Genomic DNA, 25,811 nt, shown 5'->3' with positions numbered 1-25,811 from the left:
CTCCACTTATCCCGTTTACAAATACTTTAGCTTTCAGTGAACTCTCTGGAGGGAAAACTAGGTCCTTCTCCAGCAAAAGAGTTTGAGTAGCTCCTGTGCCCCTAAATAAAGTTATGGGTTTAGCGGCATCATTTGATGATAAAGGGGTTATCCCCCCTTTTAGACAACAACACTTTATATCTCTCATCTACCTTATTTACTTCACCTGCAATCACAGCAGCGTTTGACTCCAGACCCTTATTTGTAGTTAAAGCTACAATTTGATCCGTAGCATTTTCTCTTCGAGTTCCCTTTTCGGACTCACTCTTATGAACTCCAATAAATATCATTGGCTTCCCCCGCAACTTCCAGCATTCCGAACGAATGTGTCCCACTTTATTACAATGGAAATACTTAGGCCTTCGAGTTTCACCTCCACCCTCAGTACCTTCCTTCCTGATTTGGGGAAGAGATCTCAAGTTTTTCCCAGCTATCCATTCTTTACCCTGGCTACTTACCTTCCTTTCACTCTCTCACTTTCTATCCTTTTCAAATTTATGGGGATGATGGATAAAAAGGTTTAGTTTTATGGATCGGCTCATAATTGTCAGCCATTAGTGCTGCCTGTCTAGCAGTTACAATCCTTTGGTCTTTAACATGGGTTCTTATTACAGAAGGTAGGAGTTTTTAAATTCTTCCAAGAGAGTGGTCTCTCTGAGAATTTCATAGGTAGTTTCAACTCCTAATGCTTGTATCCACCTGTCAAAACAATTTTGCTTAAACCTTTCAAATTCAGGGTAAGTTTGCCCAGGCTGTTTCCTTAACTTTTGAAACTTTGGTCTGTATGCCTCAGGGACCAACTCATATGCACTCAAAATGGTCTTTTTCACTACATCATAATCCCTAGAAACCCAGAAACAGGCATAAATTTCCTGTACTCTGCCTGTCAATTTACTCTGCATGGGTAATGTCCAGTTTTCCTTTGGGTAATTCATCTGTTTAGCCATCTTCTGAAATGAAATAAAGAATGCTTCAACATCTCTTCCTTCAGATTTTGGAAGAGCTTGTACAAATTTAAACATCTCCCCACTGGATTCTAATCTGGACGTAAGTCCTGCCTCACCTGCTGTCTCTTTTTTAACCAACAGCATTTTAAGCTGGCATTCCCTTTCTTTATCCTTCTCTCTTGCCTTGAATTCACTGCCTCTTTTTCTCTTTCCTCCTTTTCTAACCTTGCCATTTCTAATTCCCTTTGCAATGCACTTCCTCTTCCTGCTGTCTCTAATTATTTATTTGCAACTGAATTTGAGCCCATTCCAGTGGATCACCCCTTGGAGAACTTGGTCTCTCAGGTATTCCTTCCAGTTTTAAATGCTGTGCTATCTTTTTGATTACCTCTTCCTTCCTAGCTTTGGCAGGCAATCCTACTCTTAATTTACTTGCCAATTCGATTAATCTGGCTATTGGGATCCCTTGTAAAATTGTCAGGGACATCGCTTCCACTTGCAGGAAAGTTTTAGCGGTTTCCAGTGCCATCTTATTTTTCATAGTACAAATCTGGTGTTTCACTTTAGCTCTTATTACTTACTAAATCTACACTCAAGTCATCTTTGTCTTTTGTTCCAAAATATCCTGGACTCGAATCTCCAAACTTTGTCACGACTCACTGGGGATGGTGCTGTAATATCGAGCCCCACTGTTCCCCGAGCCATGACAAATTTGGAAAGTTTAACCAAACCACTAGATTTCCCCAATTCTATCTAACTGTTTAATTTAGGTTAACAAAGTACAAGCACCAGGTGTGTAAACTTAATAAGTAAATAACTGTTTATTGAACAAATTGCCTTTAACTCGTGGCAAAAGAAAGAAATATGAACCGCAACTTCTAACACTGTAACTTAAACTTTACCCGTTCTTAAACCCATATATATATATATTTTTTTATATATATATATATATATATATATATATATATATATATATATATACACACACACACACACATGCAAAAAAAGACGCTCAAAACATGGATTTTGAGGGTGAGATAAAACAGTTCAATAGCACCAATCTGGAGTACAGGATTGGATGGGTTGATTTTGATTGATGTCTTCCAAATTCCTTGCAGTTTGTTGATGATGCACAATGTGGTCTCTCTGCACTTTCAGTTTGTGGTTCACTGGTTGAAACATTTGCTTTTCTTGACATAGGGTTTCAGAGAAAGCAGGTTACAGAGATGTGAGGGATAGCCAGCTAGCTACTATGGCAGAAGTACTGGAATCTTAAACACAGGAGAGAGGTGTTTTAGGTCTTCCCTCTTTGCAGACTAGGAGCTGTACTGCCTGTCCTGTTACCACATAAAACCTTGGTCACCTGGTCAGGAGCCAGTTAAGATGCTGTCCTCAGGCAGTTCCCCTTAGTCCAGGACTCCTTTCCAGCATCATCCTGTTCTTTTATGGCACACACTGTTCCAGAATAGCAACGTTGTATATATTCCTCATCCTATACCAATGAGCATGTCTTTCAAACTGTAGCCATGCCAGTTTTAAAGCCACAGTCTAAGAAACATAAAAATAAGTTCTTTACATGTTTTTAACTGTCTTTTGTTGCTGCAGCGTAAGTTATTAATAGGATCCAAACTGGCTGGTGAAGTGGAAACCAAGACATAGTTTTTCTTTTTTGGGAAAGCTTATTGACTTGTTCAGCCTCACAGTTTTTCTCCCACACAACCCAGTGCCCTAGCTATCCCCTGTTTATAGGGTTTCTCTTAACCCCAGCAATGTAATTGACATGACATTAACATTAGTGATGTCTGCAGTGTTGTTGGAGTTTGGAAGGTTATTGGAGTCAAAGGAGCTGTCGCTGAAATTTTACAAGGGGTGCAGAGGGCTCTGGAGGGCTGTGAGCAGAAAGTCTGCCAGCACTTATGAGGGCTCTGGTGTGCTCCTCTTAGGCTGCAACATGACAGGGAGATGGAAGTACCTGAGAGGGGAAGCTGTATGCAGAGGGAGGAGGAAGAGAAGGCTGTACTCGCCAAGGGTCTTCAGAGAACACAACTTTTACCTCCACCTCAGCCAGTAACAGTGTCTGAGGAGAGCCCATTTCACTAAAGTCAATGAACTGTTCCACCTGTTCCAATCAGACCAGCAGCCACAGAGCAGGGTAATGATAACAGTGCCAATGCATGTGAAGATCATTGCCAGCTTCACTTTCTACCAAGTGGATCCTTCAGGCAGCAGCAAGGGGCACTGCCAACATATCACAGCTTGCCATGCATTGCTGCGTCAGGGAGATGACAGACATACCCTCATCCAGAGGAGCAGACTCATTATCTTCTCTTTAACCACAGAGAAGTTGGGAGGAGTGGGCAGGTGATTTTGTGAGAGTAACAGGATTCCCGATGGGCACCGCCGAGTGCACATACGTGGTCTGCAGGTTTTACATCCCCGTGGAGTGATGCACGGCTACCGTAAAGGCTGCCACTTCCTGAGTGTGCAGTTGGTGTCTGACCATGCTAATATCCTGGCAGCAGCCACAACACTTTATCCAGTGCCAGGTGGTTTTTTTTAATTCTTTTATGGGATGAGGATACTGCTGGCACCCACATCTCTAATTGCCCTTGAATTGAGTGGCTTGCTAGGCCATTTCAGAGGGCAATTGAGAGTCAACCACATTGCTGTGGGCCTGATGTCACGTATAGGCCAGACCAGGTAAGGATGATATTCGTGAACCAGGTAGGTTTTTATAACAATCGATGATAATTTCATGGTTGCCATCACTGAGACTAGCTTTACATTTCAGATTTATTAATTGAATTCAAATTCCACCAGCTGCCATGGTGGGATTTGAACCCATATTCCCAGAGCATTAGCCTGGGTCTCTGGATTACTAGTCCAGTGACAATACCACTGTGCCTCCCTCATTCCCCACGGGGGCAATGTCCCTGCCACATTTGTGCCATCACTGGCTGGCTACTTGACAATGAGGACTACGCACTCTGTGTGTATGACTCTGCCTGTCACCTGAACATATATGCAAGTGCGTGTACAACATATTCTGTTCCAAGTGAAGGTGTATTTCTGTATGATAATGCCTGTAATCAGCTGAATGGTGTTTCCGTCTAGGAGCATCACAACATGAGTAGGCCATTCAGCCCGTCAAGACTGATACACCGTTCTATAAGATCATGGCTGATCTCAGCTCCGTTTACCTGCTTTGGTTCCATATATCTCAATGCCCATACTGAATAAAAATCCTTTACTCCTCCAGCAAAGAAACAGTTGATGATCATCTTGCTTCATAACATCTATGTTAATAATTGAGTTAAACTCCTGAGGGAATTAAGGTATTACGGGATTGGAATTATTTGTTTCCTGACACCAGCTCAGAAATTATGAAATCTATTGAATGCTGGTTTTCCATGTTGTGTCTTTGAATTCATTGTTATGATATGGCAGGCAGTAGTTGCCGGGCTGAACAAATCCCAAATGGAAACTTGGCCAAGCTATCAGGATTTGCAATTTGCATTTTTATTATGAGGAGGTATGTGTATACTGAAGTCAGAAGTAACGATTCCACTACCACTTCTGGAGATTTTAAATATTAAATTAAAACATTTATTAACAAAAGAAATTAAACTTAAATGCACAAGATTACAGTTGCATAGTTAAATTTAGTGTTACAACATTTCCCAAATGATTTCTGCTTAGCTAGACTCACAAATAAACATCCTTTTCAGGCAGCAGTCCTAACAGATTCTTAATCTATAAAACATTCAGCACCCACTGTTGCTATAAGGGAGGTATTTCACAAGCTTCCCTCTCACTCGACAATGGAAATCCAAGGCTTGTAATAAACCCTTGCTCTCTGAAACAAGCAAGCACTTCCCTGGGGTAGCTAGAAGCTGTTACTTCACATTACGCTCTTCAAGATCTCACTTGGCCACTCGCCTCGTATAGCTTTCAATCATCCCTTAAATATATTTCCTCCCTTTTATTTCTAAACCCATTTTTCTAAACTTTCTTTGGATGTTACCTTTCCCAGAATATAAAAATATTTCATATTGTCACTATGGCCAGTACTTTTGGGAAAAATAAACTTAATAACTTTGCTTTACTTATTTATAATGTTTACCAGTTGAGAAACCTCCTGCTATGTCTCTTTGAAATTCAACAGCTAACAATCCACTCCTCGCTTACCTCCTAATGCAAATTCCCGTTCATCCTGTATCTACTGGGATCTCATCTTAGCTCACCCATTTCCATTTCAAAATGCCTGCTTTTACATTTAACCCTTTGATGATTTAAACCTTGCAGCCAGACTGTCTTTAGTTAAATTAAATCAGCCACATACACACACAACACACACACAGCCCCCACAGCCTGCATCACAGTATCCCACAGTAATATTAGGAAAAATGATATTCTCTTTACAGCATGACTACCGTCCATTACTGTATTCAATTTTTATTTATCATGTTTAAGTAGATTAGCTTTTAAGATCTCGCATTGTAGTGAATGCAGTGTCATCACTGATGCTATTCTGATGGACCTGAAAGAGGTAAGTTTGAAATAAAACCACATTTTTGGGAGGTGATTGACCATTGAGGTTAACAGGACAAGAGCTGGTTCATGTGAGAGGCAATGGACTCTGTGATTCTGGGGATTTATCAAAACTGTGGTCGCTATTTAAAGTTTCATGCGAAAAGAAGAATGAATGCTGATGTCAAGGCGGTGGAAAACTGGGTAGAGTATAATCAGGGCCTACAGACAGGCCTCAGCGGATGAGAGAGAAAGGCACAAAAAATCTTCATTGGCGCTTGCCCAATCAGAATAATGCAGAGATATAAATCAGAACTGGTGGCAGGCTGCAAATGTGATCTAGTGCCTCAGTAAGGCCCTCTGGGACAGACTTCACAGTAGGGCTTGTAGAAATGTACTTCGCTATTGGCATAGCAGTATAAGACAATCGTACCTTGCTTCCAATTTTATAAGGTTCAAATTGCTCATGTTTTGAAATCTGGTCCGTTTTTCAACACTCTACTCCACTTTAAAGGGGTCGATCTTCATACTATATAGGCGGTATTTAATGGAAGTGAAGGTAGTCTCACCTTTCTGCTTGAGAGCCCCGTGTCCTTTGAGGAAGGCCCACCGGAATTAAATGCCTCTTGGACACATCACTGGAAAGTGGAGTCCCTCCCCGAAGATCAAGGTCGGTGGGGTGGAGTTGGGGGGAGGGGGAGAGAAGGGGTGGGTGGTGGCTGAGGCGAGCAGGGAGGTAGGAAATCCTGCTGCCTGCCACCCCTACCCTAAGAGATGCCAGCCAATTGAGCTGCTGTCAGTGCTCCCAAGGAGAGGCCTAGGATTAAATTCCATCCAATGGATGGGTAAAAAAAAAACTTGAAGTGATTATTTTATTTACAAATAAATATAATTTTCTGGTTTTAGGTGTCCCTGGCAAGGTCAGCATTTACTACTCATTCCTAATTGCCCTGGCTAGGCGTGGTTGGCCTTGTTGAACTGCAGCAGTTTTGTTACGATGAAATGGCTTGCTAAGATCATTCCTGAGTCAGCTCTGTAGGTGTGGGATTGGAGTCTTTTCTTCTCCAGGTTTCCTTCCCTAAAGGAAATTAGTGAACCAGTTGGGTTCTTTCAACAATTGGATAGCTTCATAACAAAAATTACTGGTACCAACCTCTTGCACGCAGCAGCATGTCAAATGATATAGAGCTCTTCTCCTTCCTATATATTAATAATTAGCTGAGCTTCCCCAGTAGCTCAGGAGCTCACTACTGAGTGTGGCATTCAGCCAGAAGGTCACTGGTTCAGCTGCTGCTCTTGAGTTGAGTTGGCTGATTTCGACCTGGGAGCTGCAGATTACCCCTTGACAGCCAAAGCTCTTGTTCAAGTCTGCACACTGTGTATCCCAAGACTAGTTGTAGCTGTGATGACTACCATGGTTGAATAGCTCACCAGCATTCATTATCTAGAATCACAATGCAGAATATATTGGTGGGGGGGTGGTGTGTGGGGGGGGGGGTGGGGGGGGTGGGGGTGGGGGGGGTGTGTGGGGGGCGGGGGTTGGGGGTGTTGGGGGGGTGGGGGTTGGGGGGGGTGGTGGAATAGAATTGGCTAAGTTAAAGCATTATGAATGGTATAAAGGATGTTTGGTTGTCAGACTTGTCACTTAAATGAACTTCCTGTCAGCTGGTAATTGCTGCACGTTTTCCTGGCTGCAACTCGCCTTCGTCCATCACTTCCTCCTCTTCCTGCTTCGAATTGAGCGCTGCTGGAATCCCCATGCCAAAGGCTTTGCTTCCTACCAGCTGACAGCAAGTCTTTTGCAAGAGACAAAACCAAAGACTTGCACTGTGATAAATCACAATTGAGCAACTGCAGCGCTCAAAATTCAGATCAGGCTGTCAAATGAAGGACTGGGTCAAAGGGAGGGAGGAAATCAAAAGTGATAAACTACTGTAACCAGGCTAAAGGCCCTGTAAGAAGTCATTTCAAAAAGTGAGCCCACTGGTTTGACCCCAGCGCCTGTTTTATAGGTGACAGCACCCCTAATGAGAGACTTCCATTTATGTAACTACTTCAGCATATCCTGCGGTACTTTATAGCCAATAAAGTACTTCAGAAATGTTGTCACTGTTGTAATATATGAAATCTGGCAGTCAACATTCACACAGCAAGATCCCACAAACAGCAATGTGATAATGACCAGATCATCTATTTTACTGATGCTGTTTAAGAGATAAATATTGGCCAGGACACTGGCCAGCTCTTCTTCAAACAGTACTATGGAGTCTCTTATGCCCAGCTGGCAGGGCAGATGGGCCCTCACTTTGGCATCTCATCCAAAGGACGACAGCCTCCAACAGTGCAACACTCCCTCAGTACTGCACTAAAAGTATAAGCCTAGATTATGCCAGCCTCTGGAGTGGGGCGCCTGACTCCGAGAAGTGAGAATGCCGCCTGCTGAGCCAAAGCTCACTCTTATTGGGCTGGAGTTTTGGTCCCCCAGCCGGGGCCTGGATCACTGGCTCCATCCCGGCACCAGACCGTTTTGGTGGAGACAGGATCGGGGTCGGCAGTGCTACCCCCACACACAGCGAGCATCCAACCAGGCTCATTAAGAACCTAATTGGGGACAATTAAAGGAGGCGACTGGAATTTTCTTATTTCTGAATTAAAGATTTAATAAGTTGTTCCGGGGTGCCCCCATGCTGAAGAATGCTCTCTCTTACCTTTCATTACAGCCTGCACCTCCTCTCATTCTGGAAGGCCTCTGATTGACCCTCCAGCTTTGAGAGCCTGCCCTTCATCCTTAATTGGATGGAGAAATTGTCCCCTGTCCCCTGGGAACCCCCATGAGAATCCCAACAAATGACTTTTCCTCTCTTTCCTGCCCAGCTCCCCGGGGACAGGTTCAGGGCCCAGAAATAGGCACAACTTCTGTTTCCTACATCAGACGGAAAATCCAGTCCTTAAAGTTGGAAACATTGGAGAAGTTTTGCACAGAACAGTGAGCCTGCAGCAAATTAAATAGCTTCCTTTGTTCATTGGCAGTAAAGCCTCCTGAAATGTAATTTCAAATCTTCCCAGATTTCAGAGTTGAACAGGTTGATTCCACTCACTGGATCCTGTGACCAGCATTCCCAGAATGTCCCATTGCGGAATTGACCCATTTGTTTTATAAATATTACTATGGCCAGTCCGCCTCTGAACTTGCAGGTCCTCTAGCTTCTAAGCTCTGAATGTACAGCCTCCACTCTTATCCCTTCCTCACTCCGTATTGACAAACCATCTCCTGCTTTCCCAAGACCACACAACTGGAAGTTGCTTTGCTCACTCAGGCTCCCTTCCATCTGACAATCTCCAACCTCTTCAAACACAGTTTGCTGTTACCTATTCGCTATTTCCAAATGGACCCAGTGTTCAATCACCCTTTTCCACCTGGATTTGGTGACCTGCGATGATGGACTTTGGCTTCCTTCACCAGGATCAAGGTGGAGGCATAAGAGCAGGACTGTCCTAAGAGCCTGGGTTGTGGTGGCTGAGGGTCATGCCTGCAGGGTGTTAGGACAGTATCATGGTTGTGTGCACTGACTGGAAGAGGTTGGCATTACATGGCAGGCATGGAGTGTTGAGTGTACACTGGGGATGTTAGCTGTGTACATTGTCTGAAAACAATAATGACAAATATCGAAAACTCATATGAATGTTCCTTTATATTCTCTAGCTACCGACATTAAGATTGAAGCAGAGAAAAGTCCTGCCAAGGAGGAGGAAGGGGAGAAGAGTCCAGCCAAGGAGGAAGGTGGGGAGAAAAGTTTCACCAAGGAGCAGGAAGTAGAGAAATGTCCAGCCAAGGATGAGCCACAACCTACCCCCTCCAGATCCACTGGCATAGGCAAAAGCCCTCGAGCAAAGCAAGGTACGATATCCAGCACTGGCTTGCTGTCTGGAATTGAGTGAGCCACTTGGCTTCTTCATGTCGATTTAAATTGGTGTGTTGTAACCCAAGGAATCATGCTGTTATTTTCACCTGGATAATGTTTTTCAAAGGTCATTCTTGAGGTGGGGGTGTGGTGGGGTGGCGGGAAGGGGGAACAAGGGAGTGGCTTATTCCTGAACCCGAAAGTGCGTCTGATGAATGGATTGTACCAAATAGCATGGAGTTCTGACAAAATAATATTTTAGCTGGGATTTTAAAATGCCATCTATGGAAAGGGCTGAGCCCCTAGTTCTGTGACTTCTTCTATCTATTGGTTGAAGTTTAAAGAGTGAATGCAGCTGAAAGGAAGATGATAGAGATGGTAGCTGCAAACAGCTATCCTAACACCCCTTGCCAAGGCAGCTGAAAACTGCAATATCTTTGTGACAACCCATAAAAGTTCAGCACAGGGTGTGATGGATGTTAGCTTGCTGCACTTTAATTTATTTCCCCCTTTGTTACCATATAGTCATTACCATGTAGTCAATGTGTAAAAGATTGAAGTGTTGTTTTCAGTGATGATCATTGAATCTCTGTCAGGAGACTAGTATTCTCCTTGCTCCTTTGAACTCTGCTGTTGAATGACACTTGTATTTGGAATGTTTGGAGTGGGAGATTCTCTGGTCCGGCACTGGTTGGGTTCCATGAATGATTGACTGAGATGGGAGGCACTTTGGGAGATTCTATCACTCAGACTGCTGGCTCTCTGATAGGGGGACATTGTGGCTATAGGAGAAAATATAAGATATTGGGTAGGCTTGCTTTGCAGATGTAGTTTGATGAATTGCAAGCTGATCATTTTAAAATTTCTCTCGGGAGAGTCGAACATTGCTCTCTCTTTCTCGCTGTGACACATTGCTTTGCGTGCCTCTCTCCTCATGTCTTTCTGTATCTCCCCAATAAGCCTTTCTCTGTCTGTCCGTGCGCGTCTGTCCGTGTGCGTGTGTCTCTCTGTCTTTCTATGTCCTCCTCTCCGTCTCTCCCAGTCTGCCCCTGTGCCTTGGTATGTTTGTTATTTGAAGGTGAATGACGAAGGAAGCAATGGCGACCTGAGGGAAAACTTCTTCACACAGTAAAAGGCTAGGATCTGGAATGCGCTGCCTGAGAGTGTGGGGGAGAAAGATTAATCATGGTTTTCAAAAGGGAATTGGATCATCGTCTGAAGGGGAAAAAATTGCAGGGGCTACAGGAAAAGACGGGGCAGTGGCACTAGATGAATTGCTCTTTCAGAGAGCCAACAGAGACAAGATGGGCTGAATGACCTCATTCAATGATTCTATATTTCTGCCCCTCCCACTTTGGCCCCTCTACCCCTTCCTTTCTGCCCCTCAATGCCTCTGTTGTTCAGTCAGGCTTCATGCTTCAGTGTTCCACGTTAACTTTGTTGGGTGGAATCGTCCCTGATTTGTATTAAGTGTGGTAGCATGCGGGGAAAATGAAGTTTTTCCTGTTGGCCACAATGGAGGCTACTCATGCCCTATCATCCCAAACCTGCAGCATTATTAATGCATTCCTGTGAAACGCACCGTTTCCATGGCAGTGGGCTCTCATTTGCCCACCACACCATCACCTTGCTGCTTCCTCACACCGGGCGCCATATTTAAAGTGCAGACATGCGCACACCTCTCAGTGGTTCCAGCCCAGCACTGCAGCCCCCCCCCCCCCCCCCAACCCCCCACCCAGTTTAGCGATGCATCCCTTGAGTGCCCTTTGATCACCATGGAGGCCGGGGGTGATGTCCTCTACCCTCGCTCTGGCTGCAGGATGGGCAGCTGCATCACCAATCCAGCATAGGAGGCGGTGGCAGCGGTGGTCAGCGCCAATGCCTTTCAAAAGAGGACAGCCACCCAGTGCTGCTACAGAGTGAATGGTTTCATCCGTTCCACCAGGGTAATTCGCTCTTCTTATTACTCTCAACTCACACACTCACAAACCCATCCACAGGGATCTTACACCACAAGGGACAACACCACTAACTCTCACACACACCCTCACATCTCCATCAGGCTCACACTCTCTGGAGCTCGTGTCCTCATCCTGTCCATGGCTCCGCTCACCACACTAACATTCCACGGACTGCCATGTGTCCTGCTCACACTCTATCCATCTGTTTTCATGCAAAAGAAGTCTGCTTACATCAGCAGGGAGAGGTTCCAGGCTAGGCGGAGTGGCCCACATTAGGACCCTCACTCACTTTGAGGAACGTGCCATCATGCTGACTAGTGAGGACATGGACCGTGCCTGCAGTCATGGTGAGGTCGGCCCTCGTGAGGATCCTGCACCACATCATCCCTCTCTCAGCGTAGTGTGAGTGCTCTCTCTCCTGTTTTTAACTCTGCTGCCATGCACTGATTACTTCCTACTTTGGTTCACAGTGAGCTCTGACAAGGGACCGACACCCTCAGCTCCATCCACGTCCTCATCTCCAGCCAAGAAAACTCCTCCGCTATTGAAGAGCTGGAAATAAGCAGCCTGGAAGACCCGTCTCAGTGCTTACCCACACCCTCCACCAGCGCAGACACACTGCGGGGCCTAGATCTAGAGCAGGCTCAGGTTCACAATCTAGTAGTCGCCGCACAGACGCATGTCCACAGCAGCAGGAGGCAGGTTTGGCCGACCCCCCTGGCACTGGGAGAAGAGGCACCTGTGAAGTCTGAGTCAGATGACAACCCACTGGCTTTGGCCTTCCAACTCATCCTGGAGAATGAGCAGGAGTGGAAACATCATGCAAAGCTGTTGGAAACCCTCAACAGAGTGGCACACGAGTCAGAGGAGTGTCCGTCTTCTCTCTGATGAAGTGGTGCCCACATGCCCCTATGGAGGTCTCCATGGGGAGGATGGTGGACATCATGGAGACCCTGGTCCAGCGGAATGTGGAGATGTGTGCAGACCTGCACTCCATTGCTGCAGCCATGGGTGAGTTCCTGCAGTGGCAACATGACAGGGAAATGGGGCACCTCGACATCCCTCCAAGTGCTCCTTCCCCTCAAGGAGTCAGGCCGGGGCATCCGAAGGGAAGAGGAGCAGTAGCTGGATACCCCTGGGTCATCCACTCAGGAATCTTAGAGGCTGCCCCCTCCATCCGAGTCCCCTTTGCTTGTGAGCCCCTTGATCTCGTCTTCTGTCACCGCAGAGGGAGCAGTTGGCCAACGAGTGATTCTGGAGGGAGAAGTGTGTGTGTGGGAGAGCCTTTTGGAGCCTTGTGCAAGCCTCTCCCACACGTCTTCTCCTCCTTCACGTTTCATACTTACCTCAACGTCCTCAGTATTTTCAGTGCTACCTGCTGGGGTTCTCTTTCAGTTGTCCATCTGAGCTGACCTGAATCTCCGCCCACCCACTGATCATGCGGCACCTAATCTCACCCACCACCACTCTCGTTTCACTTTCAGATTTAAACAACATGATGGTAATTCAGGTTTTCATTCGCTCCCCCAACCTTTCTCCTCCCTCAGTCACCCATTTCCTTTCCCCCATCACCGTTGACCCCCTGGCATCACCTTCCACCTCCCCTTCGTGACCTACCAGCCACAATCCTTTTCCTTCGGGGATGTCTAGATGAATGTGAACGTTCCCTTCCTTCCCGAAAATCCCACCCCCACCCACATTCACCTCCCCGCACCTCCTTCCCACAGGGTCCGTGTCTGCCCCCGAGTCCTTACCGACCATCCTCGCTCTTCTTTCTACTGTTACTGTCGAACCTTCACCCTCACCCTACCATCTCACTCTGCCCTCGGTCATTCTCACCATTCCTTTGTTCTACGCCCACCCTCAGCTCGCTACCCGGGAGGCAGTCGTGGACTCATCAGAGTCTCCCTTGCATGTTCACCTGGAAGTCCCCTCCTTGGAACCTCTTTCCCAGATACCCCTTCCATTTAGCTCTTCCCCCTTCTTGACTCCTTTAGACACCTTTACTTCTTCTGCCGCCCTTAGTCCTTCCCTCCTCCGGACTGTTCCCTCCAGCCTTTCTTCCTCCGCACTCCCTTCCTCCCTCCCTCCGCACTCCCTCCCTCCCTCCTTCCCTCCCTCCGCACTTCTTACCTACCCCCTTACATCTACCTCCCCAGTTGCTGCCATCTCCCCCATTACACCCTCCTCTCCCTGTACTCCCTCCTCCACCTCTCATCTTCCCTCCAGCCCCCCTCCGGACATCTCTTCCTCTCCCAGTCAATCCTAGACCTTCCTCTCCCAGTCAATCCTAGACCTTCCTCTCCCAGTCAATCCTAGACCTTCCTCTCCCAGTCAATCCTAGACCTTCCTCTCCCAGTCAATCCTAGACCTTCCTCTCCCAGTCAATCCTAGACCTTCCTCTCCCAGTCAATCCTAGACCTTCCTCTCCCAGTCAATCCTAGACCTTCCTCTCCCAGTCAATCCTAGACCTTCCTCTCCCAGTCAATCCTAGACCTTCCTCTCCCAGTCAATCCTAGACCTTCCTCTCCCAGTCAATCCTAGACCTTCCTCTCCACTCTCTCGACCATCATCCTTTGTGTGCTGTCCTTCAACAGTGACTTTCTAACTGCCATGAGCTGCTTTGCAGCAGAGCCATGTCCATGAGAATCCACCCAGCATGCCATGGACATTCCTCCAGTGTGCTGTTGCTGTCGGGCTCCAGCATCTTCTACTCCCTGGATGTCCACGATGTGAGCAAGACCCTGGTGGTAGGTTCTGTGCGTCACACTTGTCAGGACATGTTGTGCACTGGTGTGCAATCGTGCCAACGTGGATGGACAATCCAGCACGGGGGCGGGATGACTCTGGTGGGCTGGCCTCATAACAATATCCTGATATATACAATGAGGTTCCCGACGTTCGATGGTGGGAAATGCGGCCTGCCATCAATGGTCTGAGTGGACGATTGCAAACAGGTTTCACAACGTCATGAAATGGACTTCTGGCTTTCTCGCCATGTTGTCCAATTGCCACCAAGCATGCCCAGTGCCAGCGGGCAGGACGCTGTCGCTCATTTTGAAACAGTGCTTTATAAATAACTCAATAAATATCATACAGCCATTATATAGTTCATTGAAGATGCTGTTTATTAAAACACAGTTGATCTGTCCAGTGTACAATTCTTCCTTTAACTGCAAAGTTCTTGCTTTCTGATTATAAGAACTTGAAACAAAGCTTCATTATTAGTTGAGTAAACAGGAGCTTTAGTGTGAGCTTCATTATTCATTGACGCAAACCATTGTATAATTGTGCTTTAAATCAGAGTGTGTTTGTGCTGATGCCACATTTACCAGCATTTTAGGTCCTGCTGTGTCACAGGAGCAAGGCAGTTATGTAAGGCTAGTCATTCCACGTGTGTTTTTAATTCTTTTACAAGATGTGAGCAGCGCTGACCAGGCCAGTGTTTATTGCCCATCCCTGATGGTGACATGGTCTTGAGCTGCCTTCTTGAACCACCGCAGTCCATGTGGTGTAGGTACACCCACGGTGCTGTTAGGGAGGGAGTTCCAGGATTTTGACCCACTGGCAGTGAAGGAACAACGATGTATATCCAAGTCAGGATGGTGTGTGGCTTGGAAGGGAAATTTGCAGCTTGTGGTGTTCCCATGTGTCTGCTGCCCTTGTCCTTCTAGGTGGTAGAGGTCATGGTTTTGGAAGGTGCTGTTGAAGGAGCCTTGGTGAGTTGCTGCAGTGCGTCTTGTAGATGGTGCACACTGCTGCCACTGTGTGTCAGTGGAAAGGAGAGTGAAGAGATGAGATGTTGTATAAGGTACAGATCAAGCAACTGCATTTGAATGGTGCCGAGCTTCTTGAGTGTTGTTCGAGCTGCACTCATCCAGGCCAATGGGGAATATTCCATCACGCTCCTGACTTGTGCCATGTAGATGGTGGACAGGCTTTAGGGAATCAGGAGTTACTCTGCAGAATTCCCAGCCACTGACCTCTTTTAGCCACAGTATTTATATGGCTGGTCCGTTTCAGCAACAATATCTAACCGATACTCCACTGAAGGTGTACTGAAAGGGTTAGTTTTATGACTTCCCACCTCCACCTTCCACAAACTCCAACACCCCTAAAAATTCACCTCTCATTCTCCGACCTGCACTGAGCTTCACTTATTCTTCACCCCCCTCCTCGCTGACCGTCACCCTCCCTCCTCGCTGGCCCTCACCCCACCCCCTCCTCGCTGGCCCTCACCCCACCCCCTCCTCGCTGGCCCTCACCCCACCCCCTCCTCGCTGACCCTCACCCCACCCCCTCCTCGCTGACCGTCATTCCCCCTGCCCCCTGTTCCATGACCATCACCAACACCAGTTTTATGCCCTCCTGCTGATGGGTTTGAAGGTGGGGTTCATGTATAATCCTGCAGGCTACGTGCCCATCGCCAGCTCCTTGGCCCCGAAATTTTACAGAGGGCAGGGGAGGCATTGGGTAGTCCACCCCCCCTGCCGCCCTTGGACCTATTGAAGCCCTTAAATGGCCACTTGATCTCATCCCGCCACTACCTGTTTTTTTAACCTCCTGTGGGAAGAGAGCCACGCCATGAGGGAAGGCTGGCAGCTGTTGCTGTGTACACTGGTGTTGGGCAAAGTGTGGGATCTCCTTTCCTGGGGCCATCATAGGCACCTCCCACTGCTCTCACCCCCACCAAAGGTAATTTCCCCACCCCCCCCCCCTTTAAATCCTCCCCTTGGCCTCTTGAACCTGGGCCCCATCACCCCCTTCCACCTCCTTGCTGAGACCCCTGACCCTGGACTTAACCTGGGCTCCATGGCGTGCTGTGACTGCCTGTAGTCCCAGGCGTGGCTACCTCCTGGCTGGTGCTGCTGAGACCACAAAGCTGCCGGCCATTCGATTGGTCAGCAGCTCTTTAAGGTGGAACTTCCTCCCAAGAAAGGGAAAGCCTTAAAGCAATTAATGCAGGTCCCAGCGTTAAATTGCTGCAGGGCAGCCATGGGGATTGGGGCAGCCATGGGGATTGGGGCAGCCAGCGGGATTGTGGATGGGCAATTTTTAGGGGTGGGGGGGCCAGGAGCGTTGGTGTCCTGTAAAATTCAGCCCCTTGTCCCCAACACATCAAACCACTGTTCTTGTTTACAAGTCACCCCAACTCTCCACACCACACCCTCAGCAGCCTTTGCCAGCTTTACATCTTCCTTGTCCTCTTCTGATCCTTCCTATCCTTCTCTCTATCACCCTTTCGTCCCTTCCAACTCCCTTCCCGTTCTTCCCTTGCTTTAAAAATCCTTTCCAAACTCACCTCTTTGACAAAGTGTTCAGTTTTGCCCTTCATCTCTTCCTTCCTAGCTCGCTGCCCATTTTTTGCCTATTGCGAAGGGCATGGGGAGACTTTTAAATTCGAAATCTAGTATGAGTGCAAGCGCAGTGGTAACAGTGCCCGCGCCAATTATTGAATGAGGGTGGCAGGTTTTACTGATGGGAGTTGCAGCAGTTGTGATGATGGTAATAGCGGCAGTCATGATAGCAATAGATGCTGCCTTCTCCCCGTCACCATCCCCCATAGCTGCTTATAGCCCAGGAAGTGGGTAAAGAATGAAAGATTGTTTTGCTGGTTGACCTGTAGATTCTGATTCACGTTATTCCCTTTTAAACGGTTTATTTCTTCCAGTTGAATTCCATCCCTTTATTGTAAATAAAGGGATTTTTCAGTGGCGGGTGAGCTGTATCAGGCTGCCAAGTGTTGCTCCACAGGAATGCTGGGCGGCTAGATCTAACGCTGCTTTTGGGGCTGTGGAAATGCACAGTGAGCCCTCAGAAGCTGATGAGCTGCCTGGATTCCTTACCTCGCCATGCTGCAGATTATTGTGCCTCTGAGTCAATGAGTGGACTTTTTCGAGGCCTACTTGGCGCTCCTACGTGCTGTCAGCTCACCCGCTGCTGCCCACGGCCTGCTGGCCGCACCTGAGACAGCCCCGTAGCTTTCCTGGGCACCGGCACCAAGCGAGGGAGCTCAGTGCTGAACGGGTTAAAGGTGGAGCTGGCTGTTGTCATGTTGGAGATTGCCAGCCTGCAGCTCACACCTCAGTGGGCAACAGAAACGTCAAGTCAGCTTGTTTGCTGTGGAACCTGCCTCTGTGCCAACTCCAGCGAGATAACAAAGCATCTACGGTTTAATAATAAAACTGCTGAGGGTGTAAGCGTGAAGACTTGCTGAGGTAAAAACACAAACTCGGAAGATGACATTCAACACTGATTCTGTGAATTCAATGTCTGTCTGTTAGAACTGACTGCTGCCTCAGCCAATGAGGGACAAGGAGGATGCTGTGCATCTCAAGGTCATTCTCCACCAGGACCCAAGCTCAAATTCCTGTCTGTTTGATGGTGTATTTATAAAATTAGGTTTCCCTTCTGCCTGTATATGTTGAGGCAGTGAGGTGTCCATGTAGATCCAGAGCCTGAGGACTTGGTCTGCTCTGGTTTTATCACCAGTCCTGAAGTTAGACTCTTAGCCTGTTTCAATGCATTATGTTGGGTCCTCACTACCTGCACAGGGTGTCTGTATTTAAACGGACACCATCTTAACTAAGGACTACCAGCAAATCCTGAATCAGATAAATTGTCATCTGAGCATCAATGGTACCTAATGTCATCACATCAAATCGCAATTGACTATCAAATCACTCCACCTCAATCCCTTCTCTCCATACACGAGCCCAACACATATAAACCTGAAACAGCTTATAGAGTGAAAATAAAGACAGGAAGTGCAGCAAGTGAAGAACTTGTACTTGTATAACAAGTTTGTTGTTAACAAACTCAGGACATCTCAAAGACATCTTTACAGCAAATTAAGTATTTTTTAAACTATAGAAATAGACAATACTGCACTGTAGGAAACGTGGCAGCCAGTTTGTGCACAGCAAGATCCCATAAGTAATGATTAAATAATCTGTTTCTCTAGTAATTTTTGTTTGAAAGATAAATATTGGCCAAGGCACTGGGGAGAAAATCCCCTTTTCTTCAAATAGTGGCATGGTGTCTTTCACATCCAACAGAGAGGGCAGACAATATCTCAGCTTAATGTCTCACCTGAAAGACATCACCTCCAACAGTGCAGCACTCCCTTGGTGCTGCACTGAAGCGTCCGCCAAGGCTATGTGCTTAAGTCTCTGGAGTGGGAGTCAGAAGTACAACCTTCTGACTTACAAGTGAGAATGCTACCTACTAAACTATGGCTACACCTAGTAAAATTATCAGCCTTCACTGGCTCTCCCAACAACCTATACCGTGGAGATTTAGAACAATTTCAAGACTCTAGCCTCAGCCATGTTGACTCCTTAACATTTACTATGTTGTTTATGAGTGCTGTGCTTCCCGCTGATACAGAACACCATGGCTTTAAGCCTCCTTACAGGGGCTTGAGCACATACCCTAGGCTGCCATACTAGTTCAGAATTGAGAGAGTGCTGCACAGTCAGAGGCACCATCACAAATTGTAAACGAGATGTGAAACCGAGGTCACAATTCAGGAATCGGATAGACATTGTGGATCCCAAGGCACTGTTTGAATAAGAATAGTAAGTTCTCCCAGTGTCCTGGCCAACACATCCCTTTGTATTTACGTTCCTCTTTAACTAATGATCAGAGACACCGTGGTGGTTTTAAAAAAAAATCCAACAGGACCTATGGTTGGACCCTTGAAATCCTCTATCAAATAAGATCTCTGCCATTCTCTGCTCTATCTGACTCTGCCAATCGTGATGTGTCACATTCCACTGCTCTTTCCATTTGAAGGAATTTGGGTTTGATTCTCACTCTCACGATATCATTGTGCCACAGTGCCAAACAGTGCCACCTTTCCATCACCAGTCTCATTTGATAACCATGCTAGGTTGAGCACAAATTGAGATTTCTGGAAGGCTCTTGGAACCTCTGAGCTAGGATCCAGGGTACACTGCCTGAGGGTACAGAGCTCAGGTACCCAGTAGCCTTACAGAAGCAAAATTCTTTTTCTTTAACGGGATCGACACTGGCTAGGCCAACATTTATTGCCCATTCCTAGCTGCCCTTGACAAGGTGGTGGCGAGCTGCCTTCTTGAACCACTGCAGTCTTTGTGGTGTAGGTACACCCACAGTGCTGTTGGGGTGGGGGTGGGGGGAGTTCCAGTATTTTGACTCATTGATAGTGAAGAAATGGTGATATATTTCCAAGTCAGGATGGTGTGTGGTTTGGAGGAGAACTTCCAACTAGAACTTCCACCTCCTTTTCGATTTCCCCCCGCCCTTTTCCAATATTTTATAATTTTAAAAAAATATATTTCTTTTCCCACCTATTTTTAAATTTATTTTGATCTATTGTTTTATCTCCACCTTTTAGCCCATTTTGACCCCTTCCCCCCCACCCCACCCCCAGTAGGGCCATCTGCCACTTGCTTGTCCTGCTTGCTACCCTTAATGCCCCCATTAACACATTTCTTGGATAATATCACCACTGTCAATACCCCTTTGTCCTTTTGTCTATGACATCTTTGGCAATCTCTTCTTTGCCTCCACCTAACACTGGTCCTCTATCCAGCTCTACCTGTCCCACCCCCCCTCTACCAGCTTATATTTCACCTAATTTCTCTATTTCCTTAGTTCTGATGAAGAGTCATACGGACTCGAAACGTCTGCTGTGTCCCTCTCTACAGATGCTGTCAGACCTGCAGAGTTTTTCCAGCTATTTTTGTTTTTGTTCCAGCTAGTGGTGTTCCCATGTGTCTGCTGTCCTTGTCCTTCTAGTTGGTAGAGGTTGTGGGTTTGGAAAGTGCTGTTGAAGGAGCCTTGGTGAGTTGCTGCAGTACTCCTTGTACGTAGTACACACTGCTGCCACTGTGCATCGGTAGTGAGGGATTGAATGTTTAAGGTGGCAGATGGGGTGCCAATCAAGCAGGCTGCTTTGTTCTGAATTGTATCAAACTTCTTGAGGTGGAGCTGTACTCATCCAGGCAAGTGGGGAGTATACCATCACACTCCTGACTTGTATCTTGTAGATGGTGGACAGGCTTTGGGGAATCAGGAGGTGAGTTACTTACTGCAGAGTTCCCAGCCTTGGACCTGCTGTTGTAGCCACAGTATTTATATGGCTGGTCGAGTTCAATTTCTGGTCAATGGTAAACCCCAGGTTGTTGACTGTGGGGGATTCAGCGATGGTAATGCCATTGAATATCAAGGGGGACTGCTTCAGTATCTGAGGAGTTGCAGATGGTACTGAACATTGTGCAATCATCAGTGAACAGCACCATTTCTGACGGAGGGAAGGTTATTGATGAAGCAGCTGAAGATGGTTGGTCCAGGACATTACCCTGAGGAACTGCTGCAATGATGTCCTGGAGCTGAGATGATGATGTCCAACAAGTACAACCATCTCCCTTTGTGCTAGGTATGACACCAACCGGTGGAGAGTTTTCTCCCTGATTCCCATTGACTCCAGTTTTGCTCGGGCTCCTTGATGCCACACTCGGTTCAGGACCTGATGTCCAGACCAAGTAAGCCATCCCAAGCCCACACCTGCGAGACCAGTACCGCAGTCTTCCCCGTGACAGACTCCTAAATGGCTGCCTTCCTGTTCACCATCCCACTAAGGATAGTGGCCAGGGTCTCGATGCTGCCAGCCCAATCACTGCTGCTGCGGTAACTCGCAAGGGTATTAACGTGGAGTGGGCAGCCACTCCGACTCATAGGTCACCCCTGGGAAAGTTCCCCGGCGGCAGGAACACATCGGAGAGTCGTCCCTACGCGGTTCCACCTATTTTCCCAGCTCCGCCCCTCTATCAATCCCACCATCAAGGAGTTAGAAAAATTCAATCCGTTCACCCTAATTCTCTCTCCGCAGGTATGATCAGACCTGCTGAGGTTTTCCAGTATTTTCTGTTGATGTCAGTCTTGTTGTGGGTTTCTGGCCCTGACACCTATTGGCTTTTTATATCCTATATCTGTTATGGGCTGTGATCTGCTTTCGATCCTTTTTTGAGCAGTTAACCAGGCTGGTGAACTGCTGATAGTGACGTGTGATCCATTATGTGGATTAATTGAGCAGTTCCTTGTTGAGCAGATTCTCTGTCCTATATACTCTTTTCAGCATAAACAAATTAAATAACTAATTAACCACTCAAGAACCACCCCTTAAAGGTGCACTGTAACAAAAGCAAAACTTCAACAGAAACTTATCAAATCGAGTTAAAATAATGTTCCCAGGGCTGATAACGCGCTGCAGCCCCTGTGGTGCCCACTGGTTGCGGAAGGCCTCATACCCGCGAACATGCATGCTCCCTCTCCAGGGGTATCTGGGTGTGAATGTAGCTACGGAAGAGGGGCAGATAGGCCAAACAACCCCCTCGACTGCCCGCTGCCTGGGCCCATCAATGGCCATTGGCCAGCCCAGGAGCAGGCTCACGAGGAGGGCCTCCGCCCTGCTCGCCCTCCCCTGCACACTGGGTAACTGAAGATCAGGAATGTGGCGTTGAAGTGCAAATAAAACTTGAGGCGGCACAGCATCCTCAAAAAGGGGAAAAGGGCTGCAACCTCAGACAACCTACATATACGTGGAACATGGAATCCTCAAGGCTGCAAAAAAATGCAGGCGGCCTGGAAGCCATCTTAACCTTCTATTGCACTGCACTGCATGCAGCACCCTCCATGCCAAATCTCCAAAGGAAAAGGGAGGGCTGCACTGCCCTGTATAAATGAGCCTTTCAATTGAAACATCCCTTTTAATTAGTCAAATTAGAGACTGTAACTGCAAGCTTCCCATTACTAGTGCTGGGAAGGCTTGGCCTAAATAGCCAAGTGGTTATGGTACTGGGTTTGTAACCCCAAGATCAAGAGTTCAAATCTCACAATGGCAAACTATGAAATAATGTAAAACAAAAACAGAATTTGCAAGTTCTGTCGAAGGGTCATGAGGACTTGAAACGTCAACTCTTTTGGCTTGGCCTAAATAGCCAAGTGGTTATGGTACTGGGTTTGTAACCCCAAGATCAAGAGTTCGAATCTCACAATGGCAAACTATGAAACAATGTAATTTCATCTGAAACAGATGGAAACGGTTTAGGCTTGGCCTAAATAGCCAAGTGGTTATGGTACTGGGTTTGTAACCCCAAGATCAAGAGTTCAAATCTCACAATGGCAAACTATGAAACAATGTTACTTCATCTGAAACAGATGGAAACGGGTTTGTACTCAAAAGAGTTACAGCCATACTAATCTGAAAACATCTGATCTCAGAAGCTAAGCAAACTCAGGTCTGGTTGTACTTGGATGGGAGACTGCCTAGGAATACCAGGTGCCGTAAGCTTGGGTTTAAACCTACCCAATAATGGTTTGCTTGGCCTAAATAGCCAAGTGGTTATGGTACTGGGTTTGTAACCCCAAGATCAAGAGTTCAAATCTCACAATGGCAAACAATGAAACAATGTAACTTCATCTGAAACAGATGGAAACATGTTTGTACTCAAAAGAGTTACTAGTGCTGGGGAGGCTTGGCCTAAATAGCCAAGTGGTTATGGTACTGGGTTTGTAACCCCAAGATCAAGAGTTCAAATCTCACAATGGCAAACTATGAAACAATGTAACTTCATCTGAAACAGATGAAAACGGGTTTGTACTCGAAAGAGTTACAAGTGCTGGGATGAATTGACTGGCCTTAGCTTTTCCTGCAGGCAAAGCATGTCCCTCAGTAACTGATGGATTGGTCAGTGTCTTTTTCCTCTTTTTCCTTATTCGTTATTGGAATGTGGGTGTTGCTAGCAAGGTCATCATTTGTTGCCCATCCATAATTGCCCTTGAACCAAGTGGTTTACTAGGCAATGCAGAGGGCACTTAAGAGTCAACTACATTGCTGTGGGTCTGGAGTCACACGTAGGCCACACCAGGCAAGAATGGCAGATTTTCTTCCCTAAAGGACATTAGTGAACTCGATGGGTTTTTTAACAACAATTGTTGATAGTTTCATGGTCACCATTACTGAGCCTAGCTTTCAATTCCAGATTTATTAATTGAATTTAAATTCCACCAGCTGCTGTGGGATAATTTGAACCCATAGTCCCAGAGCATTAGCCTGGGCTTCTGGATTACTAAGCCAGTGACATTACCACTGCACCACCATCTCCCCATATTGACAATAACAGCCTCCACTTGATGACCTTGTCAATGTAATGTTCAGAACAGTTCAGGTTTAGTCTTTGACACCTTGAAACCACGGTTACTGAAATCGTTAGCCCTGCTCTTGACTTCATCTCACCGCGGTTGCCAAAGCTGAGCAAGTACAACATGGGAGTGTTCTGCAGATATTGCCCTGGCAACCACTTCTTATCTAGGATCGTCATTGTGGACAAGGCCTCTGTGTGTCCAAGACATCCGTACTCAGTGTTGTTATGTGGCAACCTCCATGTTTGAAAGTTTCAGCAGACGTGGGCATAGAGCAAGGAAGATGCTGTCATATCTCATTGTGGCCTAGTCCACAGGCTGCATTTACCCAAGTAGATTGAAGTAACTTGTCAGTTTTGAAGCAGTGATTGTCACTATCCATCTGCGACAATTTCTTTGAAGTCTCCAATCCATTTCTGTAAAGTACAGTAGGACTTTGGAAGCTGTGCTTTGAACTTAAGAGGCAAAGTGCCTTTCTATTAGAAAAGTGGAGGCAAAGCAATCAGGGTAAAGCCATGATCCTTCAAAAAAAGCTCCATCATAACTAGAGGAGAAGGGGCTTCCATACACGAAGGGATCAAATAAAATAGGACTCAGCACCATGTTTTGCATTTTCATTTTCATGTAAACATTAGATGAAAGATCATGAGAGACCCATTCTCTAGATTCTAGAATGTTCCAAAGATCCTTCTGTTGCCTGGATCAGGAGGAAATGGGAGAGAGAATCTTCTGACTCTCCACCATCTACAAGGCACAAGTCAGAGTGATGGAATACTTTCAACTTATAAGTGTAGCTGCCACAAGATCCAAGAAGCTGGAGACCATCCAGGACAAAGGAGTCTGGTTAATCTGCAGCCCGTCCACCCCCTTAAACATTCACTCCCATCACCACCGGTGCACCGTGATGAGGGGCCAAGGGCAGACAGTTCTTACCTGTAGCAATAGAAAGGCTGGTAATGAGTTGTGCTGTTCAGGCACTCTTCCAGAGGTTGAGTGAGATCAGTTAGAGGGCCTGAAGAGTTGAAGGGTGATGTCAGGCTGACCTGCATAGTTTGCTAGGACTAGAAAGGAAACATCTCCAGAAACAACATGGTTCCATTATTGTACAGGGACAATTAAGTAAATATTAGAGAAAGTGCTTTTCAGTGTGGATACAGTTCAAATGTATTTCAAGATGGCTGCAGATAGCAGTGCTTCATTAAATGCAGGACACAATATTATATCCTGTCTCCATCTCATATTTGGCATAGTTTAAAACAAAAAACATTTGAGTTATTTTAGTGACCGAGTATTAAATAAGCTCTTCCTGCTGTACCTAGCCCACTTCCGATTTATCAAAGTATTTGGGGCTGGGGGTGGTGGGGGCGGGAGTGGTTTATTTCCTGGAACTTGGAGCCAAACTAAATGCACATTGAGCTGCCTACGTGATCACTGTCCTGGTATAAGTGGGATCCCAATGGTGGGTGGGGAAGGTGTACTTCTGGAATCTCGCAGCTGTTCTTCATAGTCCTGTCCCATTCAGCACGTGGGGTCCTGCATCTTAGAACTAATCCAAAGGATCCTGCTTGACCTTTATCATTAACATCAAACATCACTCTGTTGCATATCCCACCCTCTCCACTCTCTCTCTATCTCTCTCTCTCTCTCTCTCTCTCTCTCTGTCCCCCGCTCCTTCAAAAGTCTCTTCAGAATTTTTAGTCCCATGTTTTGCTCCATCCCTAATATCTGCCCTCTATTCCTGGTCAGCTTCCCATGTTTATTTTTATCCTCCAAACACCCCCCCCCTCCCCCCCAACTCCTGATTCATTCAAATGAGTCGGAATATACAAAATAGAAAAAGGCCTTTCAGCCCAACTAGTCTGTTCTGATGTCTATACTCCATACAGGTCTCTTCTCATTCTCTCGACCTCCAGCCTTTCAGCATCTCATTCTATTTCCTTTCTCCCATGTACTGGTCTTATTTCCTTCTGAAAGCCTCAGAGCTATTTGCCTCAACCACTCCTGTCATAGCGAGTTCTGCATTCTAGCCGCTCACTGACTTATGAAGTTTCTCCTTATTTTCCTATTGGATTTATTAAAAACAAATTCTAATTATGGCCCCTTGTTTTGGATTCTCCCACAAGTGAAACCATTCTGTCCACATCAATCCTGTCCAAACCATTCATAATGTTAAATACCTCTATCAATATCTTCTGCAAAGAAAAATGTTCAGTCACCTGTTTGATCTTTCCGATTGGCTGTAA

At 46.5% G+C, this 25,811-nt stretch overlaps 1 protein-coding gene across 2 annotated transcripts in view; it reads left to right on the top strand.

Moving 5' to 3' along the window:
• Nucleotides 1-25,811, top strand: part of map7d1a (MAP7 domain containing 1a) — a 155,022-nt gene that overhangs the window by 56,236 nt on the left and 72,975 nt on the right. For both annotated transcript variants that reach the window (XM_041212134.1, XM_041212135.1), the window contains exon 2: nt 9,220-9,414. In XM_041212134.1, the coding sequence (XP_041068068.1) occupies nt 9,220-9,414 (195 nt within the window). The remainder of the gene's footprint in view (nt 1-9,219; nt 9,415-25,811) is intronic.

The sequence above is a fragment of the Carcharodon carcharias genome, chromosome 19 (genome assembly GCF_017639515.1).
Source record: "Carcharodon carcharias isolate sCarCar2 chromosome 19, sCarCar2.pri, whole genome shotgun sequence".
Lineage (NCBI taxonomy): Eukaryota > Metazoa > Chordata > Chondrichthyes > Lamniformes > Lamnidae > Carcharodon > Carcharodon carcharias.
This window is presented reverse-complemented; position numbering and strand designations above follow the sequence as displayed.